The sequence below is a fragment of the Hemitrygon akajei genome, chromosome 22 (assembly GCF_048418815.1).
Source record: "Hemitrygon akajei chromosome 22, sHemAka1.3, whole genome shotgun sequence".
Lineage (NCBI taxonomy): Eukaryota > Metazoa > Chordata > Chondrichthyes > Myliobatiformes > Dasyatidae > Hemitrygon > Hemitrygon akajei.
Window position 1 is genome coordinate 3290368 of NC_133145.1, and position 27058 is coordinate 3317425.

Genomic DNA, 27058 nt, shown 5'->3' on the forward strand with positions numbered 1-27058 from the left:
TGCTTAATCACGAGCACAATTGTTGAATCTGTTGCACAGCCCAGCTGTGGGACACGTAGTCTCCACATCAGAGTTCATGGTTCTGTGGCTCAAGAGAAGGTCAAGAGTAGCTACATCATTTCAGGCTGGCTTGAATGGTGAAAACTGTTGAGAACTATCTAACATCTGTACTCAGGGAAGTGTGCCTGTCCACAAAGAAAACATTGTTCAACAGAGGGATCTCCAGGGATGGTCTCCCCTGAAATATGTCTGTTTGCCAGAAATTAATTTGGAAATAGCTGCTGATAGGGACAAACGTGCATGAAGCTTTGGAGATATCACATGTGATTTGCAGTGTTAATGATGGACTTTTATCATCAGAACCATTTGGGTTGGGCTGCAAATGGAGCACAGGAAGGAAACTCCAATGGTGACAGGAGATACTGTGCACAGCCTGAGCTGACAGCTTACAGGATCTCAGTTTCGATCTTGGATGGGCTTTGGCAGACTTCCCTGGATGCGGTCAGGGTGAGCAACCTGTCCAGAGAAGATCACAAGTTCATGGAGCTGCTTGTGAATTCTGCAGAACTAGTGAATGGCCACAACCAGACTGATCAGCCTTTGAGAAAGAAGAAAGTTAGCCTGCTAAATAACAGGAAGGTCGCAGAACAGCTCTAAATCTAAGGAAGAGCTTTAGGAAGGATTTATCATTTCTTACTGACTAAATAGCTTTCAGGAAGGATGTCATCTCCAAAGGTGATGCTGAAAGAGTGTCAGCAGAGGATCTGGAACAGAGTGATAGGAGAGTCAGGTATATTCCACATCACCCCAAAAAACGGAAACTGTGTTGTGTTTTCAGGAAATATCACTCAATGCTCAGCTTTTACACGGACTGGATCTCACCAGCTCACTGATTGGAGTCAGGACCAGATTCAAAAAAGAACCAGTGGGGATCATGGCAGATTTTGAATTAATGCTCCATCAGGTTAAAGTACCAGCGGAAGGTGCAGATCTGCTGGCCTGATGGTGACCCCAGCCAAGATATGGTGGACTTTAGAATGGTGGTACATCTCTTTGGAGCAACTTTATCACTGAGTTGTGCCAACTTTGCTCTTAGAGGACGCACAGAAGACAATGAGGAACGGCTGAGCTGCAAGATGGTTGACCTGGTTTTGCATCGACTCGATGCTGATGACTGCCTCATGTCACTGTTCTCTGTGTCTCTCTATCATGACTTTGTATCCATTTGTGCTAAAGGCGGCTTTCGACTTGCAAAGTGGAGAAGCGATTGGCACAGAGAGTGAGAGAAGTGGAGGGTTTGGATTTGGATCCTTTGGCAAAGAGTACTGGCTGTGCCGCGGTGCTTTCCATCTGAGGCTTCCACGTTGGAGATGACAATTCACGATGAACCACTCACTGGAAGAGGGATCCTCTCCACAGCTCGTTCCATCTGTGATCCTTTAGGAAGCTCGAGTCCGTTGGTGCAAGAAGAAAATACTTGGCTGGGATGACACTGTATTGACATCAGCTGCTCATGAGAAGACAAGCTGGCTGGAAGAACTCTGCCAGTTTGAAGACTTCACTGTTGTTGGATGTTTGAAACCCCTGCATTTTGGAGAATTTACTGCTGCACAGTTACACCAGTTTACAGATGGAAGTGAGGATAACTGTGGAGCAGTGACTTACCTATCGTTGCAGGATGTGTGTTTTATGGGAAAATCTAGGGAAGCTCCATTGAAGTTAGTTTCCATTCCTTGTATGGAACTCATTCTGGAGGAAGGAGTTGCACACTCAACTTTGTGACTCCGTTTTTCGGACCAATAAGACTTCTGTGCTGTATATCAAGTATGAAACTTCCAGGTTCTGAACCTTTGTTGCAAAGAGTGTGCAGAAATTCCTGACGTTTCAGATGCATCTCAATGGAGTTATGTAAACGCTTCAATCAACCCAGCAGATGTGGCCTCTGAAGGGTTGAAGTTAAAGGCTTTTCTGAACAATGAGAGCAGGTGTCAGGGTCTCAGTATCTTTTGGAATAGCCTGAGAATCCCAGCTGTTGTGGAGAACTCAGGCAGCATGATCTGGAAGTCAAAAGTGTTACAATGAATGCCATGCAGACCAGCGGAGACAAACAATGGAACTTCACTTCTGAGCATGGACCCATAGGAGGAAGACACAGGCCTGGATTCTAAGATTTAAGAACCTGCTTTTGTTTCTTAGTCAGAAAAGGAAGCAATTGAGCATTGCTCTTGCTCAGTTTGGCTTGGGTGAAAACAGCAAGGGTATTCTTCGGAGAGAGAGACTGTGAAGGCGAAGCATCAGATCAGTTGTCTCTTGGTGGAAGGGCTTAGAAAGGCTGAAAAGGAAACTATTGGGTTTTGCCAAAGAAAGAGATTTCTAGATTACTTCTCAAGTTTGAAAAGGGGAGAAACTGTGCAAAGGAACAGTCATATTTGTGGGCTGAAGGCCCTGTATAGTGCTATAAGTTTTCTGTTTTTATTTTCAAGCTCAATCAGTACTTGAAGATGGTGTATTGAGAGTTGGTGGACAGTTTAGTAGGGCAGCCATGCCTGAAGAACATGAGCATCCTGTTATAGTGGCAAAAGGCCTTCATATCTCAGACTTCACTCTGAGGCACTTACAGCAAGAGGTGGGACATGGTGGCAGTAACCACAGGTTATCCAGGTTGCATCAAAATGACTGGTTTGCCCTAGAGCTGGTACAGCGATAAGAAGAACCCTGTCTGAGTGCGTTGATTGTTGCACACAACTCCGGGATGCCCGCACAGGATGGACCTACCTGGGGACAGGGTCTCTCCAGGTGAACCTTCGTTTACACATGTACTTTGGACCTTTTGAGGTGAAGAACTGAAGGAGTACAGTGAAGAGGTGTAACTACATGAGTCTTCACATTGAAGTGGCATCTTCTTTAAACCAGATTCCTTTGTTAATGCACCTCAGCGTTTTATAGCACAAGGACAGGTTTGTGAACTGCGCTCTGATAATGCGACAAATTTTGTTGCAGCTGACCATGAGTTGCGAGAAGCCATTGAGAAGTGAAATCATTCACATATCAGTGATGTCCTTTTCAAAAAGGAATGAAATGTATTTTTAAACACCCGGCTGGTCCACATCTTGGAGGAACATGGGAGAGGTTGATCAGACCTGTGCGAAAGACACTAATGAAGCTGCACTTGGAGTATTGCCACTAGTTTTGTGCCCTTTATCTCAGAAAGGATATATTGTCATATGGATACCCCCACCATAGGAAACATCCTTTCCACATCCACCCTATCTAGTCCTTTTAACATTCGGTAGCTTTCAAAGAGTTCTTCTAAACTCCAGTGAATACAAGCCCAAAGCTGCCAAATGCTCCTCATAGGTTAACCTCTTCATTCCCGGAATCATCTTCATGAGCCTGCTCTGGATTCTCTCCAAAGACAACGCATCCTTTCTGAGATAAGGGGCCCAAAACTGTTGATAATACTCTGTGCAGCCAAAGGGTGGTGAATCTGTGGAATGCTCTGCCACAGACTGCAGTGGAGACCAAGTCCATGGGTCTATTCAAAGCGGAAGCTGATAGATTCCTGATTGGTCAGGGCTTCAAGGGATGAGGTGGGAAGGCAGGTGTATGGCATTGAGTGGGATCTGGGATAATCTATGATGAAATGACGGAGCAGATTCGATGGTCTAATTGGCTAATTCTGCTTCTATGACTTATGGTCTAAATCTTTTCAGACAATTGAGATTTGTGGGCAGGTGTGCATCGAGCAAGATTAGCTGTCTGGGTAGACCTATAACCAAGATCTGACTTCGACAGGAGGCAGAGGTTTGAGGAGTTATAACTTCATGCCTTTGACTTGACAGAGAGTGGTAGTAAAGGTCACTCTGTACTGGGCTACGTGCCAGTAACCCCTGGCCCAGATGACTGATACATGACATGACTGGAAGAAGAATGAAGCAAGAAGACAGTTTCATAAATGTTCTAATTTAGGGTCTTGGCCCAGAACATCAACTCTTTTCCATGAGATGCTGAGTTCCTCCAGCATTTTGTGTGTGTTGTTCCATAAATGTTAAGATGTTTATCCTTAAAGATTTCATGTCTCCTATTTTTGTAATATGTAGATGAATGATGATAATGTAATAATTCGAGGCTGGGATGTGGGAGCCAGGTATCGATTTTCCATGTGCCGTAAGGCATTTTGACCAATTCAGACACTGAAAGTTTTGAGAGGAGTGGACTTCAATGAGGCCCACTGCCCGGATACAAAGGACTGCAGCGAGAAGGAGCTTTGACCATTGACCAGTCGGCATTTGTGATTTATCGAGAAGAGCAGGGGCAAGGGTAGTGGCCATCGTCCCAGCGGCTGTCGCCTGAGTGCACAGGGTCAGAGCGGTGATCTTGAGAATTTAACTCTTTGAGGCTTCAGAGAAGAGAGGTTTCAGTCAGAGAAAGCAAAGAAATGAAAGGTTGTTTTATTTTGCCTTTCCCTTCTTTATATCTGCTCAGCTAGGATAGAAAAGATGCCAGGCAGGGTGGCGCAATGCTCCTCGTGCCAGATGTGGGAAGGCAGTGCGGCCTCCAGAGTCCCTGACAACTCCATCTGCCAGAAGTGCATCGGCTGCAGCTTCTAACAATCAGAGCGGGAACTGCATGAACTCCGGATCATTCGGGAGGCTGCAAGGATGATTCAATAGATAGGATGTGTAGAGAGGTAGGACACAGAAAACTGGGTGACAATCAGGAAGGGGAAAGGGATTATGGAGCCAGTGCAGAGTACCCTGTGAACATCCCCCTCAACAACAGGTATATCACTTTGGACACTGTCGGTGGGGTGTGGGGAAAGACCTAACAGGAGAGTCACAGTGGTTGGGTCTCTGGCACTGATTCTACCTCGGTGACTCATATGGGAAGGGGGGAGAAGAGGCATGCTGTGGTGATAGGGGATTTGTTAGTTAGGGGAACGGACAGGAGATTCTGTGGGTGAGAATGAGATTCCTGGATAGTATGTTGCCTCCTCAGTGCCAGGATCCAGGATATCTCGGATCGAGTCCTCAGCATTCTTTGTGGAAAGGTGAGCAACCGGAAGTCTTGGTCTATGTAGGTATCAATGCCATGGCTGGGACAAGTGACAAGGTTCTGCATAGGGAATTCAGATAGTTAGGTGCTAAGTTAAAGGCAGAACCTCCAGGGTTGTGATCTCAGGATTGTACCCATGCCAAGTGCTACTGAGGCCAGAACTAGGAATATTATACAGATTAATATAATCTGACTAAGGAGTTGATGCAGGATGGAGGGCATAAGATTTTTGGATCAGTGGGCTCTCTTCCAGGGAAGGTGGGACCTATACAGAAGGGACAGTTTGCACTGAACTGTAGGGAGACTAATATCCTAGCGAGAAGGTTTGTTAATGCTGTGCGATGAGGTTTAAACTAGAGTGGTAAGGAGATGGGAACCAGAGCGTCAGAACAGCTCACGGAGAGGTTGTGGAGGCAGATGTTGGTAAGACCACAGACAAAGTCAGGAATCAAAAGGTTGAGCATGGTCATAAGCTGCCTATATTTCAATGCAAGAAGCGTCGTAGGAAAGGTGGATGATGGTGCTGAAGATGAGGTAGACGGTTTACATACAGAAGCAATGCGTGGTGAGGAGAGGCTGTTGATAGAGCAGAATTACAGTCAACAGGATGCGTTGCAACGTAAAATGCCAACAAAATCAAAAAGGTGAATGGAGGACTGAAAGTGGTATATTTGAATGCACGCACTGTACAGAGTAAGGTAGATGACTTGCAGCACAGTTGCAGATTGGCAGTTGAATCGTAGCTGAAAGAAGATTGCAGGTGGGAGCTTAATGTTCAAGGATACACATTGTATTGAAAGGCCAGGCAGGAAGACAGGCGTTACTCTGTTGGTAAAAATATGGAATCAAATCATTAGAAAGAGGTGACATTGTGATAGAGCTAAGGAACTACAGGAGTAAAAAGACCCTGATGGGAGTTGTATACAGACCCCCAAACAGTAGTAAAGATGTGGCCTACAAGTTAGACCGGGAGATAAAAAACGCATGTCAAAAGGGCAATGTTACAGTAGTTGTGGGGGACTTCGATGTGCAGGCATACTGGGAAAATCAGGTTACTGGAGGGGAATTTCTGAAGTGCCTATCAGAGGGCTTTTTAGAGCAGCTCGTGGTTGAGCCCACCAGGGCATTAGCTTTTCTGGACTGGGTGTTGTGCAATGAATCAGAATTGATCAGAGAGTTTAAGGTAAAAGAGCCCTTAGGGGAAAGTGATCATAATATGATTTAATTCACCCTGAAATTTGAGAAGTAGAAGCTAAGGTCATATATCAGTATTCCCGTGGAGTAAAGGCAATTACAGAGGCATGAAAGAGGAACACACACAAAATGCTGGTGGAACACAGCAGGCCAGGCAGCATCTATATGAACGAGGACTTCACTAGAATTGATTGGAAAACAAAAGTGGCTGGAATTTCTGGAAGCAATTCAGAAGGCACAGGATATATACACTCCAAAGTGGAAATATTCTAAAGGATAGATGACACAACCGTGGTTAACAAGAGAAGTCGAATCAAACATAAAAGTCAAAGAGAGGGCATATAATTGAGCAAAAATTAGTGGGAAGTTAGAGAATTGGGAAGCTTTTAAAAACCAACAGAAGGTAACTAAAAATGTCATTAAGAAGGTAAAGATGGAATACGAAAGTAAGCTAGCCAATAATATTAAAGAGGATACCAAAAGCTTCTTCATATACATAAAATGTAAAAGAGAAGTGAGAGTGGATATTGGACCACAGGAAATGATACTGGAGAGATACTAATGGTGGATGAACTGAATAAGTATTTTGCATCAGTCTTCACTGTGGAAGACAGCAGCAGTATGGTGGAAGTTCCAGGTGTCAGGGGGCATGAAGTGTGTGAAGTTACCATAACGTGAGAGAAGGTTCTTGGGAAACTGAAAGGTCTGAAGGTAGATAAGTCACCTGGACCAGATGGACTACACCCCAGAGTTCTGAAAGAGGTGGCTGAAAAGATCATGGAGGCATTGGTAATGATCCTTCAAGAATCGCTAGATTCTGGAATGGTTCAGAAAGACAGGAAAGATTCTAGTGTGGGTAAAGCGGTGGCTGACTGGCAGGATGCAAAGAGTGGGAATGAAGGGAACCTTCTCTGGCTGGCTGTCAGTGACTAGTGGTGTTCCACAGGGGTCTGCGTTGGGGCTGATTCTTTTTAGATTATACGAGGGGTGATTGATAAGTTTGTGGCCTAAGGTAGAAGGAGATGAGTTATACAGCTCTCGTTACATGCACGTGTAGTTCAACTCTTTGAGTAATTATGCAGAAAGTTTGAAGTTAATAACTTTTGTGGTATTTCTGTTTCAGATAATTGAAAATTGCAAGTAAGCACTGTCTGAGAAAATGGACCTCAGGCCACAAACTTATCAATCACCCCTCGTATGTCAATGATTGGGATGATGGAGTTGATGGATTTGTTGCAAAGTTTGCCGATGATATGAAGATGGGTGCAAGGGCAGGTAGTTTTGAGGAAGTAGAAAGGCTACAGAGGATTTAGACAGATTAGGAGAATGGGCAAGGGACTAGCAGATGGAATACAATGCCGGGAAGTGTATGGTCATGCAGTTTGGTAGAAGAAGTGAAAGGGCTGACTATTTTCTAAATGGAGAGAAAATATCAAAAAACTGAGGTGTAAAGGGACTTGGGAGTCCTTGTGCAGGATTCCCTGAAGGTTAATTTACATCTTGAGTCTGCAATGTTAACATTCATTTCAAGAGGACGAGAATATAAAAGCAAGGATGTATTGTTGAGACTTTATAAAGCACTGGTGAGGCCTCACTTGGAGTATTGTGAGCAGTTTGTGCCCCTTATCTTAGAAAGGATGTGCTGAAACTGGAGATGGTTCAAAGGAGGTTCACAAAAATGAATCCAGGGTTGAATGGCTTGTCAAATGAAGAGTGTTTGATGTCTCTGATCATGTATTCACTAGAATTCAGAGGTATGAGGGGTAAACTCATTGAAATCTATCGAATGGTGAAAGGCCTTGATAATGTGGTTGTGGAGAGGATATTTACTATGATAGGAGAGTCTAAAAATCAGAGGACACAGCCTCAGAGTAGAGGGGCGTCCTTTTGGAATGGAGATGAGGAGGAATTTCTTCAGCCAGAAAAAGGTGAATCTATGAAATTCATCAGCCTCGATTGGAACTTAGTCAAGATGGCGTTAAACGACAACTCCTTTGCTTGCATCTTCGGAAACAGCTCTAATTCCATTTTTAATATCTCTATTTTTCCCTTTCAGGGTTTTTTTGAAGGCCCTGACCTCAAGTTACACACTGACTTCAGTTCTTTGTGGGAACGGGACCCGCTCTCGGGGTGTCACGACTGGCCGTTATCTGACATGCCAAGGGTTTGACCTAACAGTTCGGCTTGCCTTTGGAGGCCTAGGATCTCGGGGCTCTGGAGGTGGGCAGGTCGAAGGTCTGTTTCCCGGACCAGTGTGTCATGTGAGCCGGAAGATCTTTGGCTGTGTGCCCAGAGACCTGAGATCTTAGGCCACAGAGCTTAGAAAAAGTGACACAACGGACTTCGAATATCATAAACCAGCGAGTTGTTTGTTATGTCTCCCTTCTCGCTGTGGAACGGAGACATTTCTTTCTCCATCAGGGAGAGAGGGAGAGCCTGTGGAAGTTGAATACTGGGTGAATGTGTAGTCTTTGGAGTACTGCAGCTCTGTGTTTTTGCTGTAGCCTTTGCTGCACGTTTCAGTGCTTGGTGCTTTTTTTTGCCGGTGGGGGGATCACTGCCACTTACGCACAGGAGGGAGGGGAGCTGGTGGGGGAACTTTGGGGTTCTAACGGTTAACTGTCATTCATTCTTTGGGGCAGTCCTCTGTTTTTGTGGATGGCTGCAAAGGAAAAGCATTTCAGGATGTATATTGTATACATTTCTGTGACATTAAATGTATCTTTGAAACCTTTGAAATGGCAGAGCAGACTCATTGGGTCAAATGGCCTAATTCTGCTCCTATATCTTATGGTATTTTGTGTTGTGCGTTTATTACGTCATGTGGGTTAGGGAGTGTGGAAGCAAATGAGTATAATTACGCATTCACATTTTGTCTTAGTTAATTTAGCGTCGTCTAGTTAAGTGGGAGTGAGCCACGAGGTAATTTCAATAGGTTTCAATTCGACATGCCACAGGCTCACTCTCTCCCTCCCTAATAAGGGAAAATGAGGTGTCTCCGTTTCACCGTGAGGGGGAGACATGACAAACAACTCACTGATTTATGGTGTTAAAAGTCTGTTGCATTGCTTTTTCTGAGCTCTGCGCCCGAGGAACTCGGGTCTCTGGACACACAGCCAGCTCGCTGCTTCTGTGACACACCAGGTGGTGGCACTGACCTCGAATCCGTCTGCTTCCAGAGCCACAAAAATCCGACACCCTGAGGGTGCACTAGTCTTCCAGGCCGCGACCTCGACATATCGAAAAGCGGCTGGTCACGAGGCCCTGAGAACGGGTCCCATTTTCGCAAAGAACCAATGTCAGTGTGTAACTCCAGGTCAGGGTCTTCAAAAGAACCTGGAAAGGGGAAGGAAGAGATATGAGAGATAGGAAGAGAGCTGTTTCCAAAGATCAAGCAGTGGTGTTGCCGTCGGGTGCCATCGTTCTCCTTCTCTTGGGTTGATGCTCATTGTGCTAATTTGAATACTAATCACTCTCAATTCACTATATCGTTAATTTAGTTCTTATCACTGAAGGTTTCATAATAAAGGATCAAATGTACTTTTTTCCGATTGGGAAATCGGTTATTTTGAAGCAGGTCATACAGTGTGAGCTCCTGTATTCTGTCTCTCAGTCAAGTGAGCACTACGCAGGCACAGCGTAAGTGAAATAAACTGCAAGACCATCATCAGGCAGCTTGCGAGGCCGAGTCCATTTGTTAGATAAAGGGCATTCATGCTGGGACACCTGGTGGAGGATACCACTCGAGTACTCTCCTTGGCCTACAGGGGTTAGCTGGGTTCTGACCAGGACTAGAACCTGGGGGACATCACTCTGGTGTGGCCCGGATATTTTATTGACTGAAAGACTGCAGTTTATACACCAACTGGCTAATGTAGACACAGTGAGCTGAATTGAATGATTCTAATACTGCTCCCCAGTTACGTACAGAAAGATAGCAACTGAACACCATCTCCAATAACTAATGGCCTCTGGTCACAGCCAGCAGAATACAAAATGAATTTATGGCCATGAGCCAGTCCTCATCAGGGGAACAGAGGAAATGGGAGTGAATAGCTTTAAACTCCTTGGCATTAACCTATCAGAGGATCCGCCCTGGGATCAGCATCAGTGTCATCACAGAGGGAAATAGCACCTCTACTTTCTTAGAAGTTAGCATAGATTTGGCATGTCAGCAAAACCTCTGACAAACTTCTAGAGATGCACAGTGGGGAGTATCCTAAATGATTGCATCTCATGCCCAGGAATGGAAAGGGCTACGGAAAGCGGTGGGATGCGGCCCAGTCCATCACAGGCAAAAGCCTCCCCCCACCCCCCCAGCACTGAGTACACTTACTAACCATCTCCTCACTAATACCATTGGGCAAGAAGTACTGAGGCCTTAGCTGCAGGCCCCTGAGCTGTCATTCACTACAGCTATGAACTATTTCTCTTACCTACAGACTCTTTACAACTCATGTTCTCAGTATTAATGTTTTTATTTACACAGCTTGTTTACTTTTGCACATCGGTTGTTTGTCAGTCTTTGTTATGTATAGTTTTTCATAAATTCTTTTGTAGTTCTTTTTTTTCCCCTGTACATGCCTGCAAGAAAATGAATCTCAGTGTAGTATGTGGTAACATACATGTGTACTTTGAACTTTAAAATTGAACTTTATTTTATTGTTTCTGCACTTTCAGTGACATTGGCACACTTGATCCATACGGATACTGTAAGATCATAGGCAGAATTAAAGAGATGATCATCCGTGGAGGAGAGAACATTTACCCTGCAGAAATAGAGGCACTCTTGCACAAGTATCCCAAAGTACTTGAGGTGCAGGTATGTCCCGGGGGGGGGGGGGGGGGGGTGTGAACTTTAACCATGTTCCTGCAAATGTTGCACTAACATCAGAAAGACAACAGTCACCACAAAGCTATGGATAAGCACACAGTGAGGGTGTAGTGGTTAGCACAATGCTTTACAGTGCAGACGAGCTGCCACTGCCTGTAAGGAGCTTGTACGTGACCCCGTGGGTTTCTTCCAGGTGACACCGTTTCCTCACACATCCCAGAGGTGTACCAGTTGGTCATTGTACAATTATCCTGTTAGGATTAAATTGGAGGATTGCCGGACAGCAAGGCTCAAAGGACTGGAAGTCTATTCTGTGCTGAATGTCAATCAAAACAGTGCAGTTGCTAGTGGTCTTTAAAATAGACAAGTCAGCAGTCAGGAGCTAAGACCAATGAGAAGTCATGTGGGCCTTACCTATGATCCTAATAGGGGAATGCACACACTCGTTTGAAAGTAGTAGGTCAAATTGATGTGGTATAATGTTATAATGTTGTGACATAGGAACAGAATTAGGCCATCTGGCCCATCAGATCTGCTCCACCATTCAATCATGGCTCATCCTTTATTTTCTATCTCCTCTTCAACCCCACTCCCCGACCTTCTCCCCGTAACCTTTGATGCCATGTCCAATCAAGAATCTATCAATCTCTGCCTTAAATACACTCAACGACCTGGCCTCCACAGCTGCATGTGGCAATAAATTCCACAAATTCACCACCCTTTGGCTAAAGAAATTTCTCCGCATCTGTTTTGAAGGGGTGCCCCTCTATCCTGAGGCTGTGCCCTCTTGTCCTCGACTCTCCCACCATGGGAAACATCCTTTCCACATCTACTCTGTCTAGGCCTTTCAACATTCGAAAGGTTTCAATGAGATCCCCCCTCATCCTTCTGAATTCCAGTGAGTACAGACCCAGAGCCATCAAATGTTCCTCGTATGATAATCATTTCATTCCTAGAATCATCCTTGTGAACCTCCTCTGGACCCTCTCCAAAGCCAGCACATCTTTTCTAAGATGAGGAGCCCAAAACTGTTCACAATACTCAAGGTGAAGCCTCACCAGCGCCTCAGCATCACATCCTTGCTCTTGTATTCTAAACCTCATGAAATGAATGCTAACATGATATTTGCCTTCCTCACCACTGACACAACCTGCAAGCTAACCTTTAGGGTATTAACTGGTCCGTAAAATTATAGTGAGCACAATATTACTCTGTGACATATGGCAAGAAATTCCACAAATTCACCACCCTTTGGCTAGAGAAATTACTCCGCATCTGTTTTGAAAGGGTGCCTCTCTATCCTGAGGCTCCTCCACCATGGGAAACATCCTTTCCACATTTACTCTGTCTAGGCCTTTCAACATTCGAAAGGTTTCAGTGAGATCCCCCCCCCCCCCCCCCCATCCTTCTAAATTCCAGTGAGTACAGACCCAGAGCCATGAAACATTCCTCATATGATAACCCTTTCATTTCTGGAATCATCCCTGTGAACCTCCTCTCGACCGTCTCCAAAGCCAGCACATCTTTTCTAAGATGAGGAGCCCAAAACTGTTCACAAGACTCAAAGTATCCCATGTCACCTAAAGCGTTATCTTTGAAGTAAAGGTTAGGGGTACAAACATACAATCCAAAAGTAAGGAAGCAGCGGTAAACATTTCTATCATGAATCAAGCTTCATATGGAGTTCGTGCTCAGTGCTAAGCATGGCTGATCGGAGAAGGTACGAAGGTGGATTCTGCAGGAATGGTGACAGTGTGTGGAGTTTGTGAAACTTAAAAGTATTCTTCTGATAAAGAGAATGATATTGATATTGGTTTATGATGGTCATAACTTTGTTTTACATGTCATCCAAATGTATCAGTGCACTGAGCTAACTTCTACTTATAAAAGGACCACTCGACAACTTGATGGCCAAAAGAGCATCTTTATCTGGGACGGCAAATGATATTTACAATATAGAGGCTTCCAGGTACCTCGTGGAGGAACTATATACAATGCATACTGGGAGTAAAAAGAGCGGAAGTAAAGACCCAGCCAACCCCGGATCCCGCCTCTTGCTACCAACAGCTCCCTGATTAGTACTAACTTACTTTTAATAATACTCACATTACAACACTTCTCCCCCTTTAAAATCCAACATTCCCCAAATATAGAAGAACTGGGAAATAAAAACAGTGGTATCATTAACAACAGGTTACCAATACAAAACACCTAAAAAACATGGCAAATTCAACATTCAATCTAACAACAAAAGAAACAATCCAATCAAAGATTCCGTCTGTCAGGAGGTTTGCGAGGGTGCTGCGATCTACGCAGTACCCCCGGTGACCCAGCAGGCACCACTGGTGAGGATGTTTTGGGTGGATCTAGTGTTGGGGACACGAGAGGGGTCTGTATGTCCGCATGAGAATGTCCATCCTCTTCGGGGGACCCCGACCCCTCTGCCAGTGTGACTGATTGGAGAAGGTACCTTACCCTCTGGCAAAGTCACTGGTGGACGTGCTTCCCCAGTACTCTGTCTCACCATTGGAAATTCCATGGAACTGTCTACCTCTGAGCCAGTATCATGATGCAGTCACACATGGTCCTGATGCCTGCGGAAAATACCCCCTTCAGTCAGCCTAACAACACAGGAGACTGGACCACTCCGCTTAAGAATAACCCCAGGTAGCCATTGCTGATTGTTACTACTGCTGAGGTTTCTCACATAGACATTGTCATCCGGTTTTAACTGTCTCTCTCGCGCATGTTGATCATGTCCCTCCTTCTGTTTCTCCTGCTTTCTCTCCACTTTTGCCTTCACGTCCAGGCGCAGCAGGTGCAACCTTGACTTGGGCCTACACCCCATCAGCATCTCCGCTGGAGTACATGTAGTCGTAGTCTGTGGAGTGAGGCGATATTTAAACAGGAAACATAAAAGCCAGGTACTAAGAGAGTCCCCTGTCTCCGCTTCAGGCCTTCCTTCACTGTCTGAACAGCCCGCTCAGCCAAACCATTTGAGGCTGGGTGGAAAGGGGCCGTCCGAATGTGACGAATGCCATTCTGCCGTATGAACTCACCGAACAGCTCACTGGTGAACATCAGGCCATTATCAGTGACCAGAGTGTCAGGCAACCCGTGGACTGCAAACACGTGGTTGAGTTTGTCTATGGTTGAGGGGGCTGTGATGTTGCTCATGATGTGAGCTTCGATCTATTTGGAATGCACATCTACCATTACAAGAAACATCTGTCCCATAAAGGGGCCAGCAAAGTCCAAATGTAGCCTAGACCAGGGGTAGACTGGCCACTCCCATGGGTGCAAAGGAGCTGGTGGTGGTATGTTCTGATTGGTCTGACATTGCATGCACCTTGTTCTCCAGCTCCTGATCCATTCTCGGCCACCAGACGTAGGATCTTGCAAGGCTTTTCATTCGAGACACCCCTGGGTGAGTCCCGTCTTGACTTGAGACAGGACTGAGTCCCTCCCTGTCCACTGCTTGATCTGGGTCACCTTTACAGGTGTCTCTGACAGCCTCTCCAATGAAAACACAGTCTCTGGAGGCACATATGAAGTAACTGGTGTCTCAGGTAAAGGGAGTCGACTCAGTGCATTGACATTTTTATTATCCCCACCCGCTCTGTACACAATAGTATACTGGTAGGCTGACAATTTGAGAGCCCAATGCTGTATTCCGGCTGAGGCTAGCGGTGGGATGCATCTGGTCTCCCTAAAAAGGCTCATCAGTGGTTTATGGTCTGTATAAATTGTGAATACACATCCATAGAGGTACTGATGAAAGCGTTTGACCACAAAGACCTTCTTTGTCTAGCTGTGAATATCCCTCCTCAGCAGCCGTCAGGGTACGTGAAGCAAAACCAATAGGCTTCTCTGAACGGTCCTCCATTACATGTGAGAGAACTGCCCTGACTCCATAAGGCGAAGTATTGCATGAAAGGGTGATCTCCTTGTCTGGGTCATAGTAAACAAACAGCTTTGCTGAATGGAGGAGTTCTTTCACTTCCTTGAAAGCTTCCTCCTGCTCTTCACCCCACTGCCACTTAGTATCACCAGCCTGGCTTCAGCCTTCTGACCCCCGACTGAAAAATCCACATATAACACCCCTAAATGAGGTATGGGCTGCCCCGTATAGGTCCTGAGTTTGAGCTTAGACGGTCTGATGGGAGGCAGGTTGGACCCCCATGTCCTCTTGTAGGTCTCCTTACTAATGACCGATGCAGTAGCCCCTGAATCAATCTCGAACTTAAGTGTCCATTCCCCTGACAGTAACTGTGGCATCATATGATTCCGGTGGTTCCTCATCCGTTTCCACTCCAAACATGTTGTAGGCTCACACTGCCTCTCCGTCTGCTTCTCCTAGGTGGTGTGTGGCTGCCTGAGTCTGTTGAGCTTTCCCCTGCCCAGGCTTAACCTTACCCTTTATGCTCCTGCACTTTTTAACTAAATGTCCCTTCTTGCTACAAGCATGGCAAACAGTATCTTTGAATTTACAAACAATTGCATAGTGTGTTCCTCCACACTGAAAACATTCTACCCACTTTTCCTGTCTACCAGTCTCCCTCCTGACGTGGAGCACTGCCGCCGACTGCGACCCCCCCCCCCCCCCCCCATATCCTGTCTGTATATCCTTGGCATTATTAGCAGCCAACTCCATGCCTTGGGCAATCTCTAGGGCTGTCTTGAAAGTCAACGGTGGGGTTTCCCCCAACTAGCGGCATTGTACGGCGTCATTATTAATGCCACATGCTAATCTATCACGGAGCATGTCGTCCAACACGGCTCCGAAATCGCAATGCTCCGACAGCTGCCAAAGCCCAGCCACAAGATCGCCCACAGACTGACCTGGCTTCCGGACATGGCTGCGAAACTTGAACCACTGAACTATCACCGAAGGCTTCGGATTGTGGTGGTTCCCCACGAGCTTGACCAGTTTGTTGTATGGAATTTCTCCCGGTTTCCGCGGTGTAGCTAAGTTCCGCCCCACACACACTCAGGAGAATAGAGCACTTCTTAGCCTCCTCAGTAATTCCATTAGCGCAGAACAAGTGTCCCAACCTTTCCTCGTACTCCAGCCACTCCTCGGTCTGCTCCTCAAACTCACTGATTGTCCTTAACGTAGCCATCCGAACACGAGGCTCCTCGCCCGCTCACAGCTCGAAAACAGGACCGACCCGTCCACAAAACCAGTTCACCTTGTCGCCAAAAATATGTGGTAATTTCTACTTTACAAAAAGACCACTCGACAACTTGATAGCCAAAAGAGCATCTTTATCTGGGACGGCAAATGATATTTACAGTACAGAGGCTTCCAGGTACCTCGTGCAGCATGGGTGGAGGAACTATATACAATGCATACTGGGAGTAATAAGAGCGGAAGTAAAGACCCCGCCAACCCCGGATCCCGCCTCTTGCTACCAACAGTTTCCCGATTAGTATTAACTTACTTTTAGTAATACTCACATTGCAAGACAAATGCTAAGGAAAACAGTAACAGATTGGACAACAAAGTGTTGCAGTTACAGAGATAGTGCAGTGCAGTTAGATAGCAAGGCAGTTTATGAGATCAAGACTCCTTCTTATTGAACAAGGGGAGCAATTCAAGTCTTACAACACCAGGATAGAAGTGGTCCTTGAACCTGTGCTTCCAAAGTCATAATTAAAGTAAATTTACTATCAAAGTACATAGATATCACCATTAACTACATTGAGATTCATTTTCTTGTGGGCATTTACAGAAGAACAAAGAAAAACAATCAAATTTATGGAAAACTATCCTAAATAATGACTGACCAATGTACAAAATAAATCAAATTATGCAGATAAAATAAGTGATGTTGAGAATGTGAGTTAGAGAGTCTCTGGTTGTAAAATCAGTCCAGATTTGAGATGAGTGAAGTTATCCATGGCCAATGGTTACAGGGTAATAACTGTTCTTGAACCCCGTGGTGTGCGATCTACATGGAAATATCAAAATTAGCCTGGATGGTGGATGCTATTTTCCTGGTTAAGCTCTCTTTGTAAATATGCTCTCTAGTGGGGAGGGCTTTTCCTGTGACGGACTGGGCTGTATCCATTCCTGGGCACTGGTGTTTCCAATTGGTGCATCTTCTACCAGCTGGGGGGGGGGGGGCGCGAAGAAGGAAGGTCCAGGATGGTAGGGTTCTTGATTACGTTGGCTGCTTTACTAAGGCAGCAAGAAGTGTAGCCAGATCCCATGGAGGGAAGGCTGGTTTCCATAATGTGCTGAGATGCATTCACAGCTCTCAGCACTTACTTGCAGTTGTGGGCAAAGCAGTTCCCATACCCAACAATATCCAATAATAACATTCACAATAGGTTTTCTTGGATTAGTTACAGAGAAACTACTTTCTCTGGCAAGAAGTCAACAGCTGATAATTATCAATTGAATGGAAAAAGAGTTGGAGGTGAAAGGAAACTTTATTTATTTATGACTTTACAAAGGGAACTGGATTAAAGTGTAAGGTTCAGAATAATTTCAGGGCTGGGGTAAAGTTTACAGGAGTTGGTTGAAGTTGCAGCTCTTTCAGTGAATCAACACAAGAATAATAGGACAAATGGCCTCCTATCCAATAAAAAAGTTTTCAACTTTAGTCTAACCAATGATTATTGAAACTACATTGTGATGCACTGACACTATTGTAGGCAAGTGAGATGAGGAAGTCTAGGCACTAAAGCTGACTGAAAGAAGTGGACCAAAAGGCCTCTTTCTGTGGTTCTATAAATATACGTGAAGTGCAATATTTAAATTATTTTAACTTTAGTTATTTCACTGAGATTGGAGAAAAATACAAGACTGGTACTGGAGGTTCCATTTTAACACTGGCGGCATGATATACTGTCAGCACAACATGCAGAGAGCTTTACTCTGCACCTAACTCTTCTTGCCCTGTAAGTCTGTTTCCGAGCATAAAGGAATAGAAGCTAACTATTCAGTCTTGAGCAGTCCACCGTTGAGAAGAATTGAAAAGTAATGACGAGATGATTGTGTGAAGCCAGTGTTCTTACAGTTCAGTAAGTGGTTAGAGATCCAAGGACTGATTAATGGGAGCTACATGTACCTTTTGTTGGCAGGTGATTGGAGTTCATGATGACAAGATGGGAGAAGAGGTCTGTGCCTGTGTGAAACTGCACGATGGGATGGAGTGCACTGCTGAGGAGCTCCGGGCCTACTGCAAAGGGCAGGTACAAGGAACACCCCGATTCTACTTGTGTGACAGCTGAAAATGTTATTGATAAACATCTTTCACCACTGTGCATTCAGGGCAGGCTCAATAGGACACACAGTCAGAGGCTGTGCTGCATTTGTTTGCTTTAGGAGGGTGTGTCGGCGTTGGGCACTGACAATTGATTGTTCAGGATTTTCAAGCAATAAAGTTGGATCAGGAGGGTCCCAAGTTCCAGAATCTCCAATTAACATTTCCACCCAATGAGATTTCCAATGCATGTGGAGACTTAGGAAATTTAACCCTTAAAGTTGTTCCTTGTAAATGGAGAGGTAAAGTCTCCTGCCTTTGAGGAGGGATTGGGGATCGGAATGTTAATTACCAAATGATCAGGCAGGTCTTCAAACCAAAAGATCCACACTGGTCTGTAGTAAGTAAAGGTTATTACCTGCAGATTGTAGCATGTACTGTGTGGATCTCCATGACAGAATGAATACTAACAAATAGTTCTACTGGGAAAGGTTGATATTCACTGCAAGGTGATTTCACCAAAGCTCCCACATCTAGTCACTTCTCTGGTCCTTAGTTAGGGAGAAAAAGTGTGTTTCAATTTTCCAGCCTCTTTGTCTCCCGCAGATCGCCCACTTCAAAATACCACGATACATTGTGTTTGTGAAGGATTTCCCTCTGACAGCCACTGGAAAGGTATGTACAAAAGGATCAATCTTTAAAAAGAAGCAAATCGTTTCTAATAACTTACAATGAAAAGGATTAATATGTATTTATATAATTAAGCGTTGACCCTACAATCCATAAAGTGATGATATATGAAGTGAGAGGTTTAGATAGGGAGAGCAGTCTTTCATCCAGAGTTGGGAAATTGAAAAATAAAAGCGAAAGGTTTAACAAGAACCTGCGGGGTAACAGTGGGTTGGAGATGTATGGAACCAGCAGTGAGAGGAAGTGGTTGAGACTGATTGAAACTCAAGTTTACCATCACTGACATAGGTCATGACATACCATTGTCTTTCTCAGCCATCTCATCTCTGCAGAAGAGATTGCATCTCTCCCATCAAAGGTAGCCGCTATTATGGATTACCCACTCACCCGTCACATACGAAGCATTGCCCTGAAATGAACAGTAGACAACCCTGGCAGCTGGGACCCATGGTGTTCACAGACTTCTGATGCCCTGATGCATTGGCATTGTTGAAGCTGCAAGGCGATTGGCATTTCCTAGCATTCGCACCAAAGTGCGTGTGGTAAAGTCACTGTTCTGGTGTTGTCTGTAGCCATGGCCTTGCGTGTAACCTATCGAGTGTTGAAAGGCCTCGACAGAGTGGATGTGGAACAGATGTTTCCTATGGTGGGGGAGTTTAAGACCAGAGGACACAGCCTCAGAATACAGGGATATCCATTTAAAGCAGAGATGAGGAAGAATTTCTTTAGCCAAAGAGCTGTGAATCTGTGGAACTTTTTACCACAAACAGCAATGGAGGCCAAGTCATTGGGTATTTTTAATGCAGATTTTTGATTAGTCAGAGCATGAAGGGTTATGGAGAGAAGGCAGGAGATTAGGGCGAGAGGGAAATGGCAGAGCAGACCCAATGGGCCAAAAGGGCTTATTCTTCTCCTATATCTTATGGTCTTATATACTGGGGGTGAGAACGTGGAGGAGAACAGTTGGAGATATGGCATCAAGAGTTGGGGAAGGTGGTGAGGTGGGAAGTGGGAGATAGGTGGTGATGATGTAATTGAGTGCCGAGGCTAAAAATGTTGAGAATGTGCTATTTAGTCTGATTTGGACGTTGGCAAGTGATGCAGCACGTCGGTGGGCAGTGCTGCTGCTTCAGCCTCAGAGAACCAGGTTCAATTCTCAGTCTGGTTTTGTACATCACTGTGCATTAGCCTTTGTGTAGGAGGTGGTGGGAGATTTGTGGTGAGGTCACAGGACTGTGACGGAGAATGGGCTATAGAGAGATGTGTGGGGAATGGAATGGGAGAATTCTGGCAGAAACTCCGTGGGTGAGTGACCTCCTTTACGGTTACAGAAGAAATCCGATCTGGTCAGAATTGTGGGGAATGTCTGTATCTGAATTTTTACAAGGAGGACTATTCTAATTTTTGTTGTTACAGATTCCAAAATATAAACTGAGGGAGAACCTTGAACGGGAGCTGAAGTTGCGGCCTGAGTGACGAAGATCACGGAGGAGGTCAGCGAGGGGTTCCTGTCATCCGTGTTCATCATTCCCAAGCAGGGAGAACTATCTGTTATAACTCCTCGGTGTTACCAAGGAATGTGGGGTTCAGACTTCCCCACCATGAACTCAGGAACACGAAGTAGAAGAAGCCATTTAGCCCCTCAAGCCTATTCTGACATTCAATTAGACTACGCCCAATTTGCATCTTAATAACATTCAGCTTCTTAATCATTTGTACCTTTCACAAACAAAAACCTGCTGATCTGAGCAGAGAAACCTATTGCTAACAAAAACAATCCCCTTCCACGGCAGTTTTATGAGTGAGAAGTTCTTAACTTTCCACTGCCCTTTGTGTGAAAAAGAATTTCTGTCCTGAACAGGCTTGCTGTAGTTGCAAGTTATATCTTTACCCTGACTCACTCACTACAGGAAATAATTTATCCGTAACTATACTCTCAATCTCTTTCATAATCTTATCTTAGATCTCCCTTTAGCCTTCTGAGCAATTTGTCCCTGCAGCTGAAACTCATTAGCTCAGACACCATTCTGGCAAAACCCCTCTACCTCTATACTCCTTATTTGTAGAGAACATTGCCCCCTTTTGGAGCAGGGCTTGTTGCAGACAGTTCAATTACCCAAATTAACAGGGCAAGTACATTTTAGAATTACCAGGAACAAAACTGGGATACAAAGTCTCTGAATCGGTGTATAGGGTTCCTTACATTGTCAGGAGAAGCTGGAATCCTGATACAGAAATAGGAATGGGATTGACTGAGTACAAACAACATGCCCTAATCATGTCATGCCTTATTTTAGAAAATCTAATAGCCCTGTTCCTGGAACCACAACTGGAATCATTCCATAGATGTTCTGCTGACTACTCCTATACGGCGGCTGATCTAATCTACTTAATGTACTCCATCCAATTATAAATTTGATGATTTATAATTGCAATATGATGAACTTTGATCTGCCATTTCACACAGCAAGGCATTAATGAATTGCACATCTTACACCAGAACCATTTTAACATGAATTTGAAGATCATTTCTGGCCTAAGAAACCAATCTCTCACTGTATAACAACATGGGCGGGCTCTACCCCATGACAAGTCTACCATGTGCAAGGCTCAGATTGGATTGGGTTTCAAAAAATGATTTTCCTTCACCGTAGATCAAATTAGGATTGGCAGTGGTCAGGTTGAATTTTAATTTTCAATCAGAGAAGTTCTCAGTCATTGTGATTGTTCTCTTGTAACAGATATTTGCTGGAACAGACACCCTACCTTTAGCCTACACAACCCTGGACCCAGCCATTTCACAGAATCTACCCATGATTCCTCCCAATCACCCAAGGAAAATCAGTATAAATTCACCCCAGTGCCCAAAGTGAATAAACAAACCTTCAGTGTAATGTTCAGCAATTGTTCTCTTTCATGTAGAATAGTGGTCGCCAACCCGTCGATTGTGATCAACTGGTCGATCTTTGAGATTTTCCCAGTAGATCCCAAAAAAAATGAAAAATAAATACACGAATACTGTTGTGAGATTATTTCCGGGTTGCGGGGTTTTAGTTCCGTTCTTTCTGCCCAGTGCGCATGTGTGTAGCTCCCCCACCACGCACTACACAGTGTACTTCAGTGGTCTCCAACCACCAGGTCGCGAGGAAATGACATGATTTGGCAATATGAAACGATATGAGTCAGCTGCATCTTTCCTCATTTCCTGTCATGCCTACTATTGAACTTGAACGCACGCGAGGTCATCAGTCGCCTAAACGCAGTGATACCCTCCCGCCAGGGATCACTGGTTGGCCTCGGGTAACCGGCAGCCTCACGCGGCCGGCGAGAAGTGCCGTTGCTACCAGCCTGGAGCACAGACAGAGGGACGCTGCCTCTAAACCTGTTTAGCACACCGAATGTTCGTGGGGAACCCGGTGCTAAAATATTCGCAGACGACCTAATTCGGGCTCAGGGTTTCGTAAGTAGCAGAGCAGCTACCTCGCTGCGATCTACTGAAAGTCATCCCTCGAGCCGAAATTTTGTCGGCCGATAGATCCTACAAGGGCGGCAGGCACATGCCCTGTCGAAACTCCTCGCCCGGTCGCTCTCTCCGGACTGCGACCGCCGTGGCCCCGGTACGGGGACCTCCAGTCCTTACCTTGTCCTCTCACCCCACCCATGACCAGACACACCTGGCCAAGGCATCTGACGACGGGAGGGTGGGAGGCTGGAGTTCGGGCCCAGAGGCTGTCTAATGAGGCAATGAAGCCCTCAAAACTGCTTCGGTACCTTGAGTCCAATCACACTGCACTTAAAGACAAACCCATTGAGTTTTTTTGAGCAGAAAAAACATGAGCAAGCGGGACAGAAGCTAAGTGCTGATAGCCATGAAAACTAAATTACGGAATAAACTGGACATAAGGAACCTGCTTCGAGTATCGCTGTATTCCCGTCGTGTTTAACACCCCCCCCCCCCCCACCCTGTCGGCCGGTCCGCAAGAATATTGTCAATATTAAACCGGTCCGCGGTGCAAAAATGTTCAGTGACCCCTGGTTGGTGTACATACATTACTTCCGGGTTGCGGGGTTTTACTTCCGGTCTCTTCTGCCCGGTGCGCATGCGTGTAACTAACCGATTTAGTAGGTCGATCTTGCCTTTCACTAAGGCCGAGGTAGGGGATCTTGGGCTTAAAAAGGTTGGTGACCACTAATGCAGAATATTGGAATGTGACCAATTTGCAATGCTGAAGGTTTAATTTATTCACCTCATTTTCTCAGTCATCTCAGTCAGCTGAAGGAAATGCTAGATCACTGTCAGTTTGGGTTGTTCAGTCAAGCCTTGACACAGGCTTCCAGCCACAACCTTCTGATTTAACAACTAGGCATAATGGAGATCAGAAAGGTGGGCATTACCTAATTTTAATTCTCTACCCATTTCACCAGCCAATTAGTTATAACTTCTAAAACATTTGTACACGCACATATTTAGCCAAAAAACTCGATTTTTAATAATATGATACTGATTAACAGAGATGCCTTACCAGAAAGATTAACTCTGCTTTGCATACACCACAAGCATGTATTAATCTACAAGGGCACTTAAGATTCAATGCCTGAGTTTAACCAAAAGCCAATATTATAACCTCATATTTGCATAATGTTATATGTTTTTTTAAATCATAAGAAATTTCATGCCAGCTAAGTAGTGTTAGTTCTATATAACCAGCTTCTCATATGTAGCTTCAACTAGTGCTTTACTGAAAACTATAATCATTTGTTCTTTTTATTTGGGACTAAATTGTATAATTTCACATTTTACAATCATTTTGATCTGAGTTTATATAAAATAAAAACAATTCACTAACCTACTTCAGTTTTGGTGTCCATTCTAACTTAGCAAATTAATCTTAGTGAGAGCACTAATATATTAAAGTGAACTTAGACACGGACACGGTCCTTTTGCTCTTTGTTGTGCATTGGGTTTAGTTAATCTTTGCCAGCACACAGCTAGCTACGAGGTAGCAACAGTTCCCAATCCTTCTTGCTATGTAATAGATCTTGCCAGTAAATACCGAGGAAGATGAAACCAGAACAGGATGAGGCTGCGCTCTATTTAATGCTTTATAATCAGTGCCAATCACACACTAGCTGAATTTATGGAAGTCACTCTGGTGAAAAAATGTTGTCCAACCGGAGTCAACAAGCACACATTGCTCAATACTGACCAACAACAAATCAAATTCTGTATGGTTCTCAGGTTGGAACAATGAATTTGGCTAGTTCAGAGATGTTTATCATATTGCATACAACATTCTAGGGACACACAGGTAAGCAGAACTTCTATTTGAATCTATGTAACTCACAAGTAGGAAGCTGCATCCTGCATAAACTCATGATCCTGTGGTGAACTACATATACCTGTCTGGACATGCCCCCCTGCTGACTGCTCCTGTGGCTCCTCCCACGGACCCCGGTATAAAGGCGATTGGGGACACAGCCCCGGCCTCAAGTCTCCAGGATGCAGTGTGGTGGTCAATTGCTGCTTGTTCTTTCTTCCAGCCAATAAAAGCCTATATCTCGCCTCACGTCTCCGAGAGTTATTGATGGTGCATCAGATCCTTTACTACTTTAAGTTGTATCACAACCTACACACTTTTACAGATGAACAAAAGCCGTTAAGATACTGAGCTTCGGGCTAAACACTGGCACATTTTTATACAGGTGGCTTGAAGAATGTATTTCAGCACTCATGGCATGAATACTTTGGCCTATGGGTTGCCACAGTTAACCAATTCCACATTGCACAATCAGAAATTATGAGATGATGACCCAACAAAAACATTACATTTCAGACTTGATATTTCAAGGATGTTGGCTGCTGAGGAAAGATCATTGAGGAATGAGTTGAGGAAACATGGAGTGTACAGACAGGAAGTGGAGCATCTGGTGGATTGGTGTGAGAAGAACAACCAAGTCTGAGCATGGACAAGACCAAGGAAACCATTGTGGACTTCAGGACAGTGCAGATGAACCATCCCCCTCTGCAAATACACAGCTTATCCGTAGAGAGAGTTAAGTGCACCAACTTACTGGGTGTTCACATCATGGATGACTGTAAGACCATAAGACATAGGAACAGAATTAGGCCATTCAGCCCGTCGAATCTGCTCCACCATTCCATCATGGCTGACCCCAGATCCCACTCAACCCCATACACCTGCCTTCTCGCCATATCCTTTGATGCCCTGACCAATCAAGAAACTATCAGCTTCTGCCTTAAATATACCCACGTACTTGGCCTCCACTGCAGTCTGTTGTAGAGCATTTCACAGAGTCACTACTCTCTGGCTAAAAAACAACCCTCCTTACCTCTTTTCTAAAAGGTCACCCCACAATGCTGCGGCTGTGTCTTCTAGTTCTGGAGATAGCACCACCACATCCACCCTATCTAGTCCTTTCAACTTTCGGTAGGATTCAATGAGATCCCCCCCTACCCCCATTCTTCTAAATTCCAGTGAGCACAGGCCCAAAGCTGCCAAATGCTCCTCACATGTTAACCCCTTCACTCCTGGAATCATCCTCGTGAACCTCCTCTGGAGTCTCTCCAATGACAACACATCCTCTCTGTGATACAGGGCCCAGAACTGTTGACAATACTCCAAGTGCAGTCTGACTACTGTCTTATAAAGGCTCAGCATCATCTCCCTACTTTTATATTCTATTCCATTCAAAATAAATGCCAACATTGCATTTGCCTTCTTTACCACAGACTCAACCTGTAAATTAACCTTCTGGGAGTCTTGCACAAGGACTCCTAAGTCCCTCTGCACTTCTGATGCTTGAACCTTCTTCCCATTTAGATAATAGTCCACACTTTTGTTCCATTTACCAAAATGCATCATACATTTCCCAACACTGTATTCTATCTGCCACTTTTTTGCTCATTCTTCCAATCTGTCCAAGTCCTGTTGCAATCGCTTTGCTTCCTCAGTACTACCTACCTCTCCACCTATCTTTGTGACTTCTGAAATCTTTGCCACAAAGCCATCAATTCCATTGTCAAAATCATTGACAAACAATGTAAAAAGTATCAGTCCCAAAACTGACCCCTGAGGAACACCACTAGTCACTGACAGCCAATCAGAAAAGGCCCCTTTTATTCCCACTCACAGCCTCCTGTCAGTCAGCCATTCCTCTATCCATGCCAGTATCTTTCCTGTAATGCCATAGGGTTTTATCTTGTTAAGTAGACTCATGTGCGGCATCTTATCAAATGCCTTCTGAAAATCCAAGTAAATTACATCCACTAACTTTATTTTGTCCATCCTGTTTGTTACTTCCTCAAAGAACTCTAACAGATATGTCAGGCAAGATTTCTCTTTACAGAAACAATACTGAGTTTAACTTATTTTATCATTAGTCTCCAAGTATCCCAAAACGTCATCTTAACAATAGACTCCAACACTTCCCAGTCACTGAGGTTAGACTAACTCATCTATAATTTCCTTTCTTTTGACATTGAACACAAGGGGACCAAGCAACACAGCAACGCATGTTGCCTTCGGCCCACAATGTTGTGCCAACCCTTAAACCCTGCTTCCCACATATCCCCCCACCTTAAATTCCTCCATATACCTGTCTAGTAGTCTCTTAAATTTCACTAGTGTGTCTGTCTTCACCACTGACTCAGGCAGTACATTCCACGCACCAACCACTCGCTGAGTAAAAAACCTTTCTCTAATATCCCCCCCTGGAACTTTCCACCCCTTACCTTAAAGCCATGCCCTCTTGTACTGAGCAGTGGTGCCCTGGGGAAGAGGCGCTGGCTGTCCATTCTATCTATTCCTCTTAATATTTTGTATACCTCTATCATGTCTCCTCTCATCCTCCTCCTCTCCAGAGTAAAGCCCTAGCTCCCTTAATCTCTGATCATAAGGCATACTCTCTGAACCAGGCAGCATCCTGGTAAATCTCCTCTGTACCCTTTCCAATGCTTCCACATCCTTCCTATAGTGAGGCGACCAGAACTGGACACAGTACTCCAAGTGTGGCCTAACTAGAGTTTTATACAGCTGCATCATTACCTTGC

At 44.8% G+C, this 27058-nt stretch overlaps 1 protein-coding gene across 1 annotated transcript in view; it reads left to right on the plus strand.

Annotated features, from left to right (window-relative positions):
• The window catches only part of acsf2 (acyl-CoA synthetase family member 2), a 527858-nt gene extending 504021 nt beyond the window's left edge, over positions 1–23837 (plus strand). The window contains 4 exon segments of the mRNA XM_073026612.1: positions 10930–11071; positions 18176–18286; positions 18904–18972; positions 20404–23837. Coding sequence (XP_072882713.1) covers positions 10930–11071; positions 18176–18286; positions 18904–18972; positions 20404–20463 — 382 coding nt within the window. The 3' untranslated portion in view covers positions 20464–23837.
• Positions 23838–27058: the final 3221 nt, after the last annotated feature.